Consider the following 18,565-nt stretch of genomic DNA (forward strand, 5'->3'; position numbering starts at 1 on the left):
ACCCATGAATTATGATGTTACCTGCAGCCTCGCCCATGAATGATGATGTTACCTGCAGCCTCGCCCATGAACGATGATGTTACCTGCAGCCTCACCCATGAATTATGATGTTACCTGCAGCCTCACCTATGAATTATGATGTTACCTGCAGCCTCACCTATGAATTATGATGTTACCTGCAGCCTCACCCATGAATTATGATGTTACCTGCAGCCTCACCCATGAATTATGATGTTACCTGCAGCCTCACCTATGAATTATGATGTTACCTGCAGCCTCACCCATGAATTATGATGTTACCTGCAGCCTCACCCATGAATGATGATGTTACCTGCAGCCTCACCCATGAATGATAATGTTACCTGCAGCCTCACCCATGAATGATAATGTTACCTGCAGCCTCACCCATGAACGATGATGTTACTTGCAGCCTCACCCATGAATGATGATGTTACCTGCAGCCTCACCCATGAATGATGTTACCTGCAGCCTCACCCACGAATGATGATGTTACCTGCAGCCTCACCCATGAATGATGATGTTACCTGCAGCCTCACCCATGAATGATAATGTTACCTGGAGCCTCACCCATGAACGATGATGTTACTTGCAGCCTCACGCATGAATGATGATGTTACCTGCAGCCTCACCCATGAATGATGTTACCTGCAGCCTCACCCACGAATGATGATGTTACCTGCAGCCTCACCCATGAATGATAATGTTACCTGCAGCCTCACCCATGAATGATAATGTTACCTGCAGCCTCACCCATGAACGATGATGTTACTTGCAGCCTCACCCATGAATGATGATGTTACCTGCAGCCTCACCCATGAATGATGTTACCTGCAGCCTCACCCTCGAATGATGATGTTACCTGCAGCCTCACCCATGAATGATGATGTTACCTGCAGCCTCACCCATGAATTATGATGTTACCTGCAGCCTCACCCATGAATGATGATGTTACCTGCAGCCTCACCCATGAATTATGATGTTACCTGCAGCCTCACCCATGAATGATGATGTTACCTGCAGCCTCACCCATGAATTATGATGTTACCTGCAGCCTCACCCATGAACGATGATGTTACCTGCAGCCTCACCCATGAATGATGATGTTACCTGCAGCCTCACCCATGAATGATGATGTTACCTGCAGCCTCACCCATGAACGATGATGTTACCTGCAGCCTCACCCATGAACGATGATCTTTCCTGCAGCCTCACCCATGAATGATAATGTTACCTGCAGCCTCACCCATGAATGATAATGTTACCTGCAGCCTCACCCATGAATGATGATGTTACCTGCAGCCTCACCCATGAATGATGATGTTACCTGCAGCCTCACCCATGAATGATGATGTTACCTGCAGCCTCACCCATGAATTATGATGTTACCTGCAGCCTCACCCATGAATGATGATGTTACCTGCAGCCTCACCCATGAATGATAATGTTACCTGCAGCCTCACCCATGAATGATGATGTTACCTGCAGCCTCACCCATGAATGATGATGTTACCTGCAGCCTCACCCATGAATGATGATGTTACCTGCAGCCTCACCCATGAATTATGATGTTACCTGCAGCCTCACCCATGAATGATGATGTTACCTGCAGCTTCACCCATGAATGATGATGTTACCTGCAGCCTTACCCATGAATTATGATGTTACCTGCAGCCTCACCATGAATGATGATGTTACCTGCAGCCTCACCCATGAATGATAATGTTACCTGCAGCCTCACCCATGAATGATGATGTTACCTGCAGCCTCACCCATGAATGATGATGTTACCTGCAGCCTCACCCATGAATGATGATCTTACCTGTCAAGAACCAGAAAGGTGAAGATGAGTGATGGAATCTCAACCAGCATTGTGGAGATGAAATCTACAAAGATATTGCCACCCAAACTGGTAGTGTTGGAGGATAGTCCATAGAACACCAGAGCGCAGACAACCCTGTCAAACACATCGTAATTGTTATGTTGACTCAGAACCTGGACTATTGAAGAGGTGGGGTGGTAAACAAGTTTAGTCTCTAGGACACTCACACCTCTATATGATAATTAAGACACACCGACACACACACACACACACACACACACACACACACACACACACACACACACACACACACACACACACACACACACACACACACACACACACACACACACACACACACACACACACACATACATACACACACACACACGCACACACACATAGGTTTGAGGAACTTCCTGCAGGAGGTTCCGTGGGACAGAGAACTGGCAGGAAAGCCAGTAAATGAAATGATAGACTATGTAACAACAAAATGCAAGGAGGCAGTGAAAAGGTTTATTCCCAAGTGCAACAGAAACAATTGGAAGACCAGAACGAGCCCCTGGTTTACCCGACGGTGTAAGGAGGCAAAAACAAAGTGCAATAGAGAATGGAAAAAGTACAGAAGGCACAGAACAGATGAAATTAGGGAGATCAGTACCAGAGCCAGGAACGAGTATGCACAGGTAAAGAGGGAGGCCCAACGACAGTATGAGAATAACATAGCATCGAAAGTCAAGAATGACCCGAAACTGTTGTATAGCCACATCAGGAGGAAGACTACAGTCAAAGACCAGGTGATCAGATTGAGGACAGAAGGTGGAGAAATCACAAGAAATGATCGGGAGGTATGTGAGGAGATAAACAGGAGATTTAAGGAAGTTTTTACAGTAGAGACATGAAGGGCTCTGGGAAGACAGCACAGAAGGGAACATAAAGAGGGAATATGCCAACAAGTGTTGGATGACATACGAACAACGGAGGAGGAGGTGCACAAGCTGCTAAGTGACCTTGACACCTCAAAGGCGATGGGACCGCACAACAACTCCCCATGGGTCCTTAGAGAAGGAGCAGAGATGCTGTGAGTGCCTCTAACCACAATCTTCAACACATCCCTTGAAACTGGGCAACTACCTGAGAAACGGAAGACAGCAAATGTAGTCCCCATATTTAAGAAAGGAAACAGAAACGAGGCACTAAACTACAGACCTGTGTCTCTGACATGTATAGTGTGCAAAGTCATGGAGAAGATTATCAGGAGGAGAGTGGTGGAACACCTGGAACGGAACAAGATTATAAATGAAAACCAACATGGGATCATGGAAGGCGAATCCTGTGTCACAAACCTCCTGGAGTTTTATGACAAGGTAACATAAGTAAGATAAGAGAGAGAGAGAGAGGGGTGGGTTGATTGCATTTTCCTGGACTGCAGGAAGGCCTTTGACAGTTCCTCGCAAGAGATTAGTGCAGAAGGTGGAGGATCTGGCGCATATAACAGGGAGGGCACTGCAATGGATCAGGGAATACCTGACAGGGAGGTAACAACGAGTCATGGTACGTGAAGAGGTATCATAGTGGGCGCCTGTGATGAGCGGGGTCCCACAGGGGTCAGTTCTAGGACCAGTGCTATTTTTGATATATGCGAACGACATGATTGAAGGAAAAGACTCTGAAGTGTCCCTATTCGCAGATGATGTGAAGCTGATGAGAAGAATTAAATCGGATGAGGATGAGGCAGGACTGCAAAAAGACCTGGACACCTGGAGTTTACCTGGAGAGAGTTTCGGGGGTCAACGCCCCCGCGGCCCGGTCTGTGACCAGGCCTCCTAGTGGATCAGCCCCTGATCAACCAGGCTGTTGCTGCTGGCTGACAGGCTGACAGGCTGGAAACGTGGTCCAGAAACTTGCTTCTCGAATTCAATCCTGCCAAATGCAGTCATTAAGATTGGGGAGGGGCAAAGAAGACCGCAGACAGAGTATAGGCTAGGTGGACAAAGACTACAGGCCTCAATCAGGGAGAAAGATCTTGGGGTGACCATAACACCGAGCACGTCACCGGAGGCACACATCAACCAAATAATGGCTGCAGCATACGGGCGCCTGGCAAACCTGAGAATAGCGTTCCGATACCTTAATAAGGAATCGTTCAAGACACTGTACACTGTGTATGTTAGGCCCATACTGGAGTATGCAGCAACAGTCTGGAACCCACACCTGGTCAAGCACGTCAAGAAGTTAGAGAAAGTACAAAGGTTTGCAACAAGGCTAGTTCCAGAGCTCAAGGGAATGTCGTACGAGGAAAGGTTGAGGGAAATCGGACTGACGACACTGGAGGATAGAAGGGTCAGGGGAGACATGATAACGACATACAAGATACTGCAGGGAATAGACAAGGTGGACAGACACAGGATGTTCCAGAGAGGGGACACAGAAACAAGGGGTCACAATTGGAAGCTGAAGACTCAGACGAGCCACAGGGACGTCAGGAAGTATTTCTTCAGTCATAGAGTCGTCAGGAAGTGGAATAGCCTAGCAAGTGAAGTAGTGGAGGCAGGAACCATACATAGTTTTAAGAAGAGATATGACAATGCTCAGGAAGCATAGAGGGAGAGGACCCAGTAACGATCAGTGAAGAGGCGGGGCCAGGAGCTGAGTCTCGACCCCTGCAACCACAATTAGGTGAGTACAATTAGGTGAGTACACGCACGCACACACACAAACGTGGACGGAATAACGAATAAACATGAATAGTGGCGTGAAAGAATCAATGAGAAATCCCCCAGACATCATAGCAGTCAGAGAAACGAAACTCACTGAGACAATAACAGACGTAATATTCACACCGGGATATCAGCTCCTGAGGAAAGAAAGCAGAAGAGGGGGAGGAGAGGTTGCACCGCTCATAAAAAACCGATGGGGATTTGAGGAAATGGAATGTATGGACGAGATTGGAGAAAGGGACTACATAGTAGGTACAATTCAGTCTGGGGAACAAAGTAGTCATTGGAGTGATGTATAACCCACAACAGAACTGCAGGAGGCCATGAGAGGAATACGAAAAGAACAACAGAGAGATGGTGGACACACTGGCAGAGGTGGCAAGAAGAGCTCACTCGAGCAGATCAAAGTTACTGGTTATTGGTGATATCAACCACAGCGAGATTGACTGGGAAAACCTGGAGCCACATGTGGGTCCTGAGACATGGAGAGCCAAGAAAATGTACGTGGTACTGGAAAAACTCATGCATCAACACGTCAGGGACACTCCCAGAGAGAGAGGGGAGGAGGAACCAGCAAGACTGGACCTTGTGTTCACCCTGAGCAGTACAGACATTGAGATGCCCTTTGGAGCTAGTGATCACATGGTTCTGAGTTTTGACTATATAGTAGAATTACAAGTGGAGAGGGTAACAGGAATTGAATGGGAAAAGCTAAACTATAAAAAGGGGGACTACACAGGCAAGAGGAACTCCCTGCATGAGATTCAGTGGGACAGAGGACTGGTAGAAAATCAATAAACGAGATGACGAAATATGTAACAACAAAATGCAATGAGGCAGAGGAAAGGTTTGTTCCCAAGGGCAATTATAATAATGGGAAGACCAAAGCGAGTCCTTGATTTACCCGAAGGTGTAGGGAGGCAAAGACTAAGTGCACCAGAGAATGGAAAAGGTATAAGAAGCAAAGGACAAAGGAAAATAAAGAGATTAGTCGAGGAGCCAGAAACGAGTATGCACAGATAAGAAAGGAGGCCCAGTGACAGTACGAAAATGTCATAGCATCGAAAGTCAAGTCTGACCTGGAAATGCTGTATAGCCACATTAGGAGGAAGACAACAGTCAAAGACCAGGTGATCAGGCTGAGGAAAGAAGGTGGGGAACTCAAAAGAAGCAATCAAAAGGTATGTGAGGAGCTCAACATGAGCTTCAAAGGGTGAAGGGACACTGGGAAGAGAAAACAGTGGGGTACACCAACAAGGGATGTACCAACAAGTGTTGGATGAAATACATACAACTGAGGAGGAGGTGAAGAAGCTCCTAAGTGACATTGATACCTCAAAGGCGGTAGGAATGGACATCTTCCCGTGGGTCCTTAGAGAGGGAGCAGAGACACTGTGTGTGCTACTAACCACAATCTTCAACACATTCCTTGAAACTGGGCAACTACATGAGGTATGGAAGATGGTAAATGTAGTCCCCATGTTGAAGAAAGGAGACAGAAAGGAAGCATTAAACTATAGACCAGTGTTGCTGACGTGTATAGTATGCAATGTCATGGAGATTATCAGAAGGAGAGTCGTGGAGCACCTGGAGCGGAACAAGGTTATAAACGATAGCCAGCACAGATTCATGGAAGGCAAATCCTGTGTCACAAACCTACTAGAGTTTTATGACAAGGTAACTGAAATAAGAAATGAGAGGGATGGGTGGGTTGATTGCATTTTCTTGGACTATTGCAGTGTTCCTTATTTATGTTCTTATGTTCTTATTAAGCCAAATATTCTATTAGTGGGATGGATCTGTGAAGGACCTGCCTAGTATGGGCCAACAGGCCTGCTGCAGTGTTCCTCCTTTCTTATGTTCTTATGTAATGAAGTGAATTAAATCAGACATAGACCAGAGAGGTCTACAAAGAGACCTGGACAGGCTGGATGTGTAGTCCAGCAAGTGGCTACTAGAATTTAACCCCACCAAATACAAAGTCACGAAGATCAGAGAAGGTAAAAGAAGACCTCAGACAGAGTATAGGCTAGGAGGCCAAAGACTGCAAACCTCGCTCAAGGAAAATTATCTAGGGGTGAGTATAATACCGAGTACGTCACCAGAAGCACATATAAACCAGACAACTGCTCTGGCATATAGGCACCTGGCAAACCTGAGAATAGCATTCCTGTACCTCAGTAAGGAATCGTTCAAGACTTTATACAATATGTACTCCACGCCCATACTGGAGTACGCAGCACCAGTTTGGAACCCACACATGGTCAAACACGTAAAGAAATTAGAGAAAGTGCAAAGGTTTGCAACAAGGCTGGTTCCAGAGCTAAGGGGAATGTCCTACAAAGAGAGGTTAAGGGAAATCGGCCTGAAGACACTGGAGGACAGGAGGTTCAGGGGAAAACATGATAACGACATACAAAATACTGCATGGAAGAACAAGGTGGACAGAGACCGGATGTTCCAGAGATGAGACACAGAAACAAGGGGCCACAATTGTAAGCTGAAGACTCAGATGAGTTAAAGAGATGTTAGGAAGCATGTCTTCAGCCACAGAGTTGTTAGGAAGTTGAATACTCTGGCAAAAGATGTAGTGAAGGCAGGAACCATATATAGTTTAAAGACGAGGTATGACAAAACTCATGGAGCAGGGAGAGGGAGGACCCAGTAGCAGTCAGTGAAGAGGCGGGGCCAGGAGCTGAGTCTCAACCCCTGCAACCACAATTAGGTGAGCACAAATAGGTGAGTACTCAAACACACACATGCACACACACACACACTCACACACATACACACTCACACAAACACACACACACACGTACACATACATGCACTCATACACGCACTAATACACACACACCTCAGAGGATGCAATGGGAGACAGTGGGAGGACAAAAGTGCGATATCAGTTTTCGTCTATGGGCTCCAGGAAGTTGATGGGGAAACCTACGATGAAAGAAAACAGGAGGAGAAAAAAATGATTGACTGTATCATGAAAGCAACAGGTGAGGGCAACATGACCCAGGTGGCAAATTTTTGGAGAATTGGGTGGTTTGCAAGGGGATGGAAAAGGCTTTTCAAAGCAATTTTCAGGGCAGAATCAATTCGAACCATGATTCTGCAGGAGAAAGCACGATTGAGAGACAAACAAGAGCACCAGAGAGTGTACCTCAATAGAGACAGAACACAAGAGGAAAATGACAAAGATGAGCAGACGAACCCAGACTCAGGTGGAAGGGTAAACACACCCTCTAGAAACACCTGCAGAAGGACTCCAACCGAGACAACCCCAAGGCAACTGAACAATCTAAACTCACACTTATTCACTGATCCCTCTGTCCCCATCCGTACAGAAACCCCTATGGGAACTCTTCTCCCACCCCACAGCAACCCCCTGTAGGCCCCCACCAGGGTTCCCAATCCCCCAAGCCCAATCTTCTCCCAGGATCACAGTTTTACAAAAGAAGTTGAAAGTTTGGTACACAAATGCGGATGGAATGAAGAATAAATATGAGTGGCATGAAAGAATCAATGAAAAGTCCCCAGACATCATAGCAGTCACAGAAACGAAACTCACAGAAACAATAACATATGCAATCTTCCCACCAGGATATAAGATTCTGAGGAAAGATAGATGGAGCAGAACGGAAGGAGGGGTTGCACTGCTCATAAAAAACCGATGGAGATTCGAGGAATTTTGAAGGCATGGACGAGATTGGAGGAAGGGATTACATAGTAGGTACACTTCAGTCTGGGGAACATAAGATAGTCATTGCAGTGATGTATAGTCCATCAAAGAACTGCAGGAGGCCAAGAGAGGAATATGAAGAGAGCAACAGAGCAAAGGTGGGCACACTGGCCGAGGTGGCAAGAAGAGCTCACTCGAGCAAAGTTACTGGTTATGGGCGATTTCAACTACAGTGAGAATGACTGGTAAAACCTGGAGCCACACAGGGGTACCGAAACATGGAGACCCAAGTTGATGGATGTGGTACTGGAAAACCTCATGCAACAACATGTTAAGGACACTACCGGAGAGAGAGAGGGGAGAAGGAACCAGCAAGACTGGACCTTGTGTTTACCCAGAGTAGTTCAGTCATTGAGGACAACACAAATGAGAGGCCCCTTGGAGCTAGTGATCATATGGTTCTGTGTTTTGAATACAAATTAGAGTTACAAATGGAAAGGGTAACAGGAGTTGGATGGGAAAAGCCAAACTATAAAAGGGGGGAATACAGAGGTATAAGGAGCTTCTTGCAGGATGTTCAGTGGGACAGAATTGGCAGGAAAGTCAGTAAATGAAATGATCGAATAAGTAACAACAAAATGCAGGGAGGCAGAGGAAAGGTTAGTTCCCAAGGACAATAGAAATAAGACCAAAGCGAGTCCATGGTTTACTCGAAGGTGTAGGGAGGCAAAAAATAAGTGCACCAGAAAATGAAAAAGGTACAGGAGGTAAAGGACCCAGAAAAATAAAGAGATTAGTCGAAGAGCCAGAAACGAGTATGCACAGATAAGGTGGGAGGTCCAGCAACAGTATGAAAATGACACAGCATCGAAAGCCAAGTCTGACCCAAAAGTGTTGTATAGCCACATTAGGTGGAAGACAACAGTCAAAGACCAGGTGATCAGGCTGAGGAAAGAAGATGGGGAATTCACCAGAAGCGATCAAGAGGTATGTGAGGAGCTCAACATGAGAGTTAAGGAAGTATTTATAGTGGAGACTGGAAGACCTCTGGGTGGACAGAACAGAGGGGGGCGCCAAAAAGAAATATACCAACAAGTGTTGGATGACATACACACAACTGGCCAGACAACATTCCCCATTGGTCCCTAGAGAGGGAGCAGAAATGCTGTGTGTGCCACTAACCGCATTCTTCAACACATCCCTTGAAAGTGGGTAACTACCTGAGGTATGGAAGGCAAGAAATGTAGTACCCATATTTAAAAAAGGAGACAGAAAAGAGGCACTAAACTATAGACCAGTGTCACTGACGTGTATAGTATGCAAAGTCATGGAGAAGATTGTCAGGACTAGAGCGGTGGAGCACCAGGAATGGAACAAGAGTATAAACGCCAACCAGCACAGACTTTTGGAAGGCAAATCCTGTGTCACAAACCTACTGGAGTTTTATAATAAACTAACAGAGGCCTTCTTGGACTGCAAGAAGGCTTTCGATGCAGTTCCTCACAGGAGATTACTGCAGAAGCTAGAGGATCAGGTTGTGAATAACAGGAAGGACACTGCAATGGATCAGAGAATGTGACAGGGAGGCAACAACTGGTCATGGTACGTGAGGAGGTATGATGGTGGGCACCTGTGATGAGAGGGGTCCCACAGGGGTCGGTCCTAGGACCAATGCTATTTCTGGAATATATGAATGACATGATGGAAAGGTTAGACTCAGAAATGTCCATGTTTGCAGATGATGTGAGGTTAATGAGGAGAATTAAATCAGATTAGGATCAGGTAGGACTTCAAAGAGACGTGGACAGGCTGGACACCTTGTCCAGCAACTGGCTTCTCGAATTTAACCCCGCCAAATGCAAAGTCATGAAGATCGTGGAAGGGCAAAGAAGACCATAGATAGAGTATAGGCTAGGTGGCCAAAGACTGCAAACCTTGCTCAAGGAGAAAGATCTTGGGGTGAGTATAATACCGAGCACGTCTCCAGAAGCACACATCAACTAGATAACTCCAGCGGCATATGGGTGCTTAGCAAACCTGAGAATAGCGTTCCGATTCCTTAGTAAGGAATCGTTCATGACGCTGTTCACCGTGCACGTCAGGCTCATACTGGAGTATGCAGCACCTGTCTGGAACCCACACTTGATCAAGCACGTCAAGAAATTAGAGAAAGTGTAAAGGTTTGCGACAAGGTTAGTTCCAGAGCTGAGGGGAATGTCCTACGAAGAAAGGTTAAGGGAAATCGGCCTCAAGACACTGGAGTACAAGAGGGTTAGGGGAGATATGATAACGACATACAAAATACTGCGTAGAATACACAAGGTGGACAAAGACAGAATGTTCCAGAGAGGGTACACAGAAATAATGGGTCACAATTTGAAGCTGAAGACCCAGATGAGTCAAAGGGATGTTACGAAGTATTTCTTCGGTCATAGAGTAGTCAGGAAGTGGAATAGCCTAGCAAGTGAGGTAGTGGAAGCAGGAACCATACATAGCTTCAAGTTGAGGTATGATAAAACTCATGGAGCAGGAAGAGAGACTACCCAGTAGCACTCAGTGAGGAGGCGGGACCAGGAGCTGAGTCTTGACCCCTTCAACCACAATTATGTGAGTACACACACACACACACACACACACACACACACACAGGGTCAGGGGAGACATGATAACGACATATAAAATACTGCGTGGAATAGACAAGGTGGACAAAGACAGGATGTTCCAGGGAGGGGACACAGAAACAAGAGGCCACAATTGGAAGTTGAAGACACAAATGAGTCAGAGAGATAGTAGGAAGTATTTCTTCAGTCATAGAGTTGTAAGGCAGTGGAATAGCCTAGAAAATGACGTAGTGGAGGCAGGAACCATACACAGTTTTAAGACGAGGTTTGATAAAGCTCATGGAGCGGGGAGAGAGAGGGCCTAGTAGCAACCGGTGAAGAGGCGGGGCCAGGAGCTAGGACTCGACCCCTGCAACCACAAATAGGTGAGTACAAATAGGTGAGTACACACACACACACCTAGCCAAGCACGTGAAGAAACTAGAGAAAGTGCAAAGGTTTGCAACAAGACTAGTCCCAGAGCTAAGAGGTATGTCCTACGAGGAGAGGTTAAGGGAAATCAACCTGACGACACTGGAGGACAGGAGAGATAGGGGGGACATGATAACGACATACAAAATACTGAGAGGAATTGACAAGGTGGACAAAGACAGGATGTTCCAGAGATTGGACACAGTAACAAGGGGACACAGTTGGAAGCTGAAGACACAGATGAATCACAGGGATGTTAGGAAGTATTTCTTCAGCCACAGAGTAGTCAGTAAGTGGAATAGTTTGGGAAGCGATGTAGTGGAGGCAGGATCCATACATAGCTTTAAGCAGAGGTATGATAAAGCTCACGGCTCAGGGAGAGTGACCTAGTAGCGATCAGTGAAGAGGCGGGGCCAGGAGCTCGGACTCGACCCCCGCAACCTCAACTAGGTGAGTACAACTAGGTGAGTACATATATATATATATATATATATATATATATATATATATATATATATATATATATATATATATATATATATATATATATATATATATATATATTTATTTATTTATTATCACACTGGCCGATTCCCACCAAGGCAGGGTGGCCCGAAAAAGAAAAACTTTCACCATCATTCACTCCATCACTGTCTTGCCAGAAGGGTGGTTTACACTACAGTTTTTAAACTGCAACATTAACACCCCTCCTTCAGAGTGCAGGCACTGTACTTCCCATCTCCAGGACTCAAGTCCGGCCTGCCGGTTTCCCTGAATCCCTTCATAAATGTTACTTTGCTCACACTCCAACAGCACGTCAAGTATTAAAAACCATTTGTCTCCATTCACTCCTATCAAACATGCTCATGCATGCCTGCTGGAAGTCCAAGCCCCTCGCACACAAAACCTCCTTTACCCCCTCCTTCCAACCTTTCCTAGGCCGACCCCTACCCCGCCTTCCTTCCACTACAGACTGATACACTCTTGAAGTCATTCTGTTTCGCTCCATTCTCTCTAAATGTCCGAACCACCTCAACAACCCTTCCTCAGCCCTCTGGACAACAGTTTTGGTAATCCCGCACCTCCTCCTAACTTCCAAACTACGAATTCTCTGCATTATATTCACACCACACATTGCCCTCAGACATGACATCTCCACTGCCTCCAGCCTTCTCCTCGCTGCAACATTCATCACCCACGCTTCACACCCATATAAGAGCGTTGGTAAAACTATACTCTCATACATTCCCCTCTTTGCCTCCAAGGACAAAGTTCTTTGTCTCCACAGACTCCTAAGTGCACCACTCACTCTTTTTCCCTCATCAATTCTATGATTCACCTCATCTTTCATGGACCCATCCGCTGACACGTCCACTCCCAAATATCTGAATACGTTCACCTCCTCCATACTCTCTCCCTCCAATCTGATATTCAATCTTTCATCACCTAATCTTTTTGTTATCCTCATAACCTTACTCTTTCCTGTATTCAACTTTAATTTTCTTCTTTTGCACACCCACGTCACGGGGGTGGGATGTGTAACTAGATGGTGAGTGAACACATTGGTTCAGCAATGCCCATACCCACATTGTTCATAGTGTACATGGGAAACAAATAAAGTTATGTGTATTGTAAGACAGTGTGAACAACATATTGTGTGCAAGTCCATGTGTATTGTACTCCCCGGGATAACCCCACTCAACAACCTGCGCCTCCCCCACCTAATTCCCAGGGGAAGTTTTCCCCTTCCCCTCCCAGCCCCTCAAACTCCACCAGGCCACCACGGTCAAGTTCACTACCTTCCATGCACCATACCCACCCAGCATGTCATATTCCACTCCTATTGTCTAGTCTAGCAGATGGATGAAAATCAGGAGGAAGCAAGCAGCCAGGGAAATGGCACGGCTGGCAATACTAGGAGAGGCAAGTGTCGGTCATGCTTACAGCTTCGTTGTCTCAACTCTAATGGTTTCCTCCGCAAACACGGTAGTTGCCCTGGTTCAGGATGTCCTCCTGTGGAAAGTGATGATCCAGAGCCACCTCAGGCACCTGAACCCACTCCAACAGATTTCATCTCATCAGACAATCTCTTGGAAGCAATTAAAGCAACAGGTACGGGAACACTCACACATATTCCCAAAGCAGCCCGTCCACACGCAGCTGGGAAACTTACAGACCTCCTGAAAAAAGTAAACGATGGTTCCACTATCTTAAATGCTCCACCAACCATCAAGGCATAGCACAACTTGCTACTTTTTGGCAATGTCTGCTTAGCTGTGCCAGAAAGAAGGGGAAAGAGGCTAGCCTCAATGATAATTAAATCCTTAAGAGATTTTCCTAGAGTTGATAACCTCATTCGCCTTCCCCGTCAACACAAAAAAGGGAGAGGCAGAACCCCCACTCACTCTACTGACAGTGAAAAAGTCAGAGTCCAAGTGAGCAAGAAAATTGAAGAGGGCAACACAGTGGGGGCAATCAGAATTATTACCAGTGAAGATACAGTTGCTCCCAGGGATGCTGACACGGCTGAAGCACTTAGAGGAAAGCACCCTGCCAGGGAAACCAGTGGCACCAACAGTTCCAACACCTCTGTCCCCACTATGGAACCATTGATTGTGGAAGACTCAGACATTTACAAAGCAATAATGTCGTTCCCATCTGGGTCTGCTGGGGGTTACACTGGAATAAGGCCATAGCATTTAAAGGAAATGGTGAATCCAGTTATTGGGGAAATTGCAGAGACACTGCTTTCAGAGATCACAAGGTTCGTCAACAATTCCTTGGCTGGTCTGATTCCTGATGAAATTAGACCTTTCTTTTTTGGTGCAACACTTTGTGCACTTAAAAAGAAGGATGGAGGAATTCTGCCAATTTCAGTAGGCAACACGTTACGCCGCCTCGTATCCAAAGCTGCTGTCCGAAGTATTCGTGCACAGGCAGCCATGATGCTTCAACCAAACCAGCTTGGCTTTGGGGTCTCTCAAGGAAGTGAAGCAGCGGTTCATGCAACAAGGGCGTATATCAACAACCTGCCTGAGGACAATGCAGTGGTAAAATTAGATTTCAAGAATGCGTTCAATCTCCTGAAAAGAGACGTGGTATTATCAGCAGTACAAGAACATTTCCCTGGTCTCTTCCCTTTTGTTTCAGCTGGGTATAGCAAGGAATCAATGCTTCTCTTTGGAGAGCATGAAATCACATCATCGGAGGGTGTCCAACAAGGAGATCCTCTTGCACCATTTCTCTTCTGTATAGCTGTTAGGGAAATCACAGTCAGACTGACCAGCGAGCTAAACATCTGGTTCCTAGATGATGGCACACTAGCAGGTACAAAGGAGTCCCTCCTACATGACCTTACACAGGTAATGACACGGGGACAGGAAATGGGTCTCGTCCTGAATTCATCCAAATGTGAAATCATCTCAGTCAGTCAACAAGTGATAAATGCAGTGAGATCAAAACTACCAGGAGCAGCAGTCATTGCCCCCACAAACAGTGTCTTGCTAGGAGCACCTCTGGGAAGCAATGCCATTGACACAATTCTCAGGAAGAAATTGGAAGAGTTATGGAGAATGGAACAACTAATAGGCAATCTGGACACCCACGATGCCTTGTACCTTCTCACAAAGTGCTTGAGTCTGCCCAGGTTGACATATTTCCTAAGATGTGCACCTTCATATGATAACCCTATACTGCACGAATATGACAGTATTCTGAGGCAGATTTTTACGAAAGTACTTAACCTTACTCTAGAAGACGGGCAGTGGAACCAAGCTACACTTCCAGTCAGACTAGGAGGCATTGGTGTCCGCAAGTCATCACAGATTGCGTTACCTGCTTTTCTGTCCTCGTGTATTGCATCCAGAGAGCTTGTAGCAGCGATTCTCCCTGAACATCTTAGGGACAAGATTGGAGTCCAGGACCAAAAATTCATTGAAGGAGCAATGATCTGGGATAATCTAATGGGCTCAGAAACCAGACCTGCTCCCCCCAACAACTACAAACAATCGCACTGGGATGGTCTAATAGTGGAAAATATAGCCTCAACAATGCTTCAGAGTGTGTCAGGGAAGGATAGAGCCCGCCTGCTGGCAGTGAGAGCCCCTCATGCTGGGGACTTTCTGTTGGCTGTTCCCAACTCCAGCCTTGGCACACGCCTCGACCCACAGACCATCCGCATCGGTGTTGCCCTTCGACTTGCCGCCGCTATTCTCGCCGAACACAGGTGTATTTGTGGCAGTGAAGCAGCAGACCGATTCGGGTACCATGGTCTTGTGTGCCGTAAATCCGAGGGAAAGATTGCAAGACATGAGGAGGTTAATAACATTATCAAGAGGAGCCTCACAACAGCTGGATGCCCAGCAGTAAGGGAGCCACCCCAACTATGCAGATCTGATGGCAGCCAGAAGCGTCCAGATGGTATCACCCTTCAAGCTTGGACAGACGGGAAGCAGGTGGTGTGGGACTATACATGTGCATCTACCTTGGCTGATACCTATCTCCAATACACCAGGGAGGAAGGAGGGGCAGCTGCCAGCTTCAGGGAGTCCCAAAAGTCTAGAAAATATGGAGAACTTGCCCATCATTATATGTTTGTTGCCATAGGCTCAGAGATCCTTGGCTCATGGGGAAAGAGTGCATCTAAATTCCTTAAGGAGCTGGGAAAAAGACTCATCAGGATAACTAGGGATCCCAGGGCAGCTAGTTTTCTGTTCCAGCGGCTCAGTGCGGCTGTTCAAAGGGGTAATGCCTGCTGTATTTTGGGCACGCGCCCCAGCTCTGAGGAGCTGGATGAGTTTTTCGCCTTATAATCGGTGATACACACGTAACAACATGTACCGTATATGCCACCTTTATATCAAAAATGTATCTCTTAAATCTTCTGTACCATATTATGTAATAAAATATTCCTATTGGTAAAAAAAATATATACTAAAAGATGGGGTGGTAGGGAAAGTGGAATATTCAAACAGTTTCAGGAAGAAATCCAAATATTCTTCCTTGAAGTCTTTTTATGCCTTTATACATACATATATCTATATATATATATATATATATATATATATATATATATATATATATATATATATATATATATATATATATATATATATATATATATATATATATATATATATATATATATATATATATATATATATATATATATATATATATATATATGTTGAGTGTACCTGGTAAAGTGTATGGTAGAGTTATAATTGAAAGAATTAAGAGTAAGACGGAGAATAGGATAGCAGATGAACAAGGAGGCTTTAGGAAAGGTAGGGGGTGTGTGGACCAGGTGTTTACAGTGAAACATATAAGTGAACAGTATTTAGATAAGGCTAAAGAGGTCTTTGTGGCATTTATGGATTTGGAAAAGGCGTATGACAGGGTGGATAGGGGGGCAATGTGGCAGATGTTGCAAGTGTATGGTGTAGGAGGTAGGTTACTGAAAGCAGTGAAGAGTTTTTACGAGGATAGTGAGGCTCAAGTTAGAGTATGTAGGAAAGAGGGAAATTTTTTCCCAGTAAAAGTAGGCCTTAGACAAGGATGTGTGATGTCACCGTGGTTGTTTAATATATTTATAGATGGGGTTGTAAGAGAAGTAAATGCGAGGGTCTTGGCAAGAGGCGTGGAGTTAAAAGATAAAGAATCACACACAAAGTGGGAGTTGTCACAGCTGCTCTTTGCTGATGACACTGTGCTCTTGGGAGATTCTGAAGAGAAGTTGCAGAGATTGGTGGATGAATTTGGTAGGGTGTGCAAAAGAAGAAAATTAAAGGTGAATACAGGAAAGAGTAAGGTTATGAGGATAACAAAAAGATTAGGTGATGAAAGATTGAATATCAGATTGGAGGGAGAGAGTATGGAGGAGGTGAACGTATTCAGATATTTGGGAGTGGACGTGTCAGCGGATGGGTCTATGAAAGATGAGGTGAATCATAGAATTGATGAGGGAAAAAGAGTGAGTGGTGCACTTAGGAGTCTGTGGAGACAAAGAACTTTGTCCTTGGAGGCAAAGAGGGGAATGTATGAGAGTATAGTTTTACCAACGCTCTTATATGGGTGTGAAGCGTGGGTGATGAATGTTGCAGCGAGGAGAAGGCTGGAGGCAGTGGAGATGTCATGTCTGAGGGCAATGTGTGGTGTGAATATAATGCAGAGAATTCGTAGTTTGGAAGTTAGGAGGAGGTGCGGGATTACCAAAACTGTTGTCCAGAGGGCTGAGGAAGGGTTGTTGAGGTGGTTCGGACATGTAGAGAGAATGGAGCGAAACAGAATGACTTCAAGAGTGTATCAGTCTGTAGTGGAAGGAAGGCGGGGTAGGGGTCGGCCTAGGAAGGGTTGGAGGGAGGGGGTAAAGGAGGTTTTGTGTGCGAGGGGCTTGGACTTCCAGCAGGCATGCTTGAGCGTGTTTGATAGGAGTGAATGGAGACAAATGGTTTTTAATACTTGACGTGCTGTTGGAGTGTGAGCAAAGTAACATTTATGAAGGGATTCAGGGAAACCGGCAGGCCGGACTTGAGTCCTGGAGATGGGAAGTACAGTGCCTGCACTCTGAAGGAGGGGTGTTAATGTTGCAGTTTAAAAACTGTAGTGTAAAGCACCCTTCTGGCAAGACAGTGATGGAGTGAATGATGGTGAAAGTTTTTCTTTTTCGGGCCACCCTGCCTTGGTGGGAATCGGCCGGTGTGATAATAAAAAAAAAAAAATAATATATATATATATATATATGTGTATATATATATATATATATATGTGTATATATATATATATATATATGTGTATATATATATATATATATATGTGTATATATGAAAGAGTGGGAGAGGCACTGTCAAGAAATTTTAATGAAAATAAGAAAAAAATTTGGAGTGAGTTAAACAAGTTAAGAAAGCCTAGGGAAAGTATGGATTTGTCAGTTAAAAACAGAGTAGGGGAGTTAGTAGATGGGGAGAGGGAGGTATTAGGTAGATGGCGAGAATATTTTGAGAAACTTTTAAATGTTGAGGAAGAAAGGGAGGCGGTAATTTCATGCACTGGCCAGGGAGGTATACCATCTTTTAGGAGTGAAGAAGAGCAGAATGTAAGTGTGGTGGAGGTACGTGAGGCATTACGTAGAATGAAAGGGGGTAAAGCCGCTGGAACTGATGGGATCATGACAGAAATGTTAAAAGCAGGGGGGGATATAGTGTTGGAGTGGTTGGTACTTTTGTTTAATAAATGTATGAAAGAGGGGAAGGTACCTATGGATTGGCGGAGAGCGTGTATAGTCCCTTTA

General features: G+C 45.4%; 1 protein-coding gene across 1 annotated transcript in view; it reads right to left on the reverse strand.

Moving 5' to 3' along the window:
- Positions 1-1,808: 1,808 nt before the first annotated feature.
- The window catches only part of LOC128705166 (organic cation transporter protein-like), a 131,413-nt gene continuing 114,656 nt past the window's right edge, over positions 1,809-18,565 (reverse strand). The window contains exon 8 of the mRNA XM_070104238.1: positions 1,809-1,975. Coding sequence (XP_069960339.1) covers positions 1,837-1,975 — 139 coding nt within the window. The 3' untranslated portion in view covers positions 1,809-1,836. The remainder of the gene's footprint in view (positions 1,976-18,565) is intronic.

Source organism: Cherax quadricarinatus, chromosome 89 (assembly GCF_038502225.1).
Source record: "Cherax quadricarinatus isolate ZL_2023a chromosome 89, ASM3850222v1, whole genome shotgun sequence".
In the NCBI taxonomy this organism is placed as follows: Eukaryota; Metazoa; Arthropoda; class Malacostraca; order Decapoda; family Parastacidae; genus Cherax; species Cherax quadricarinatus.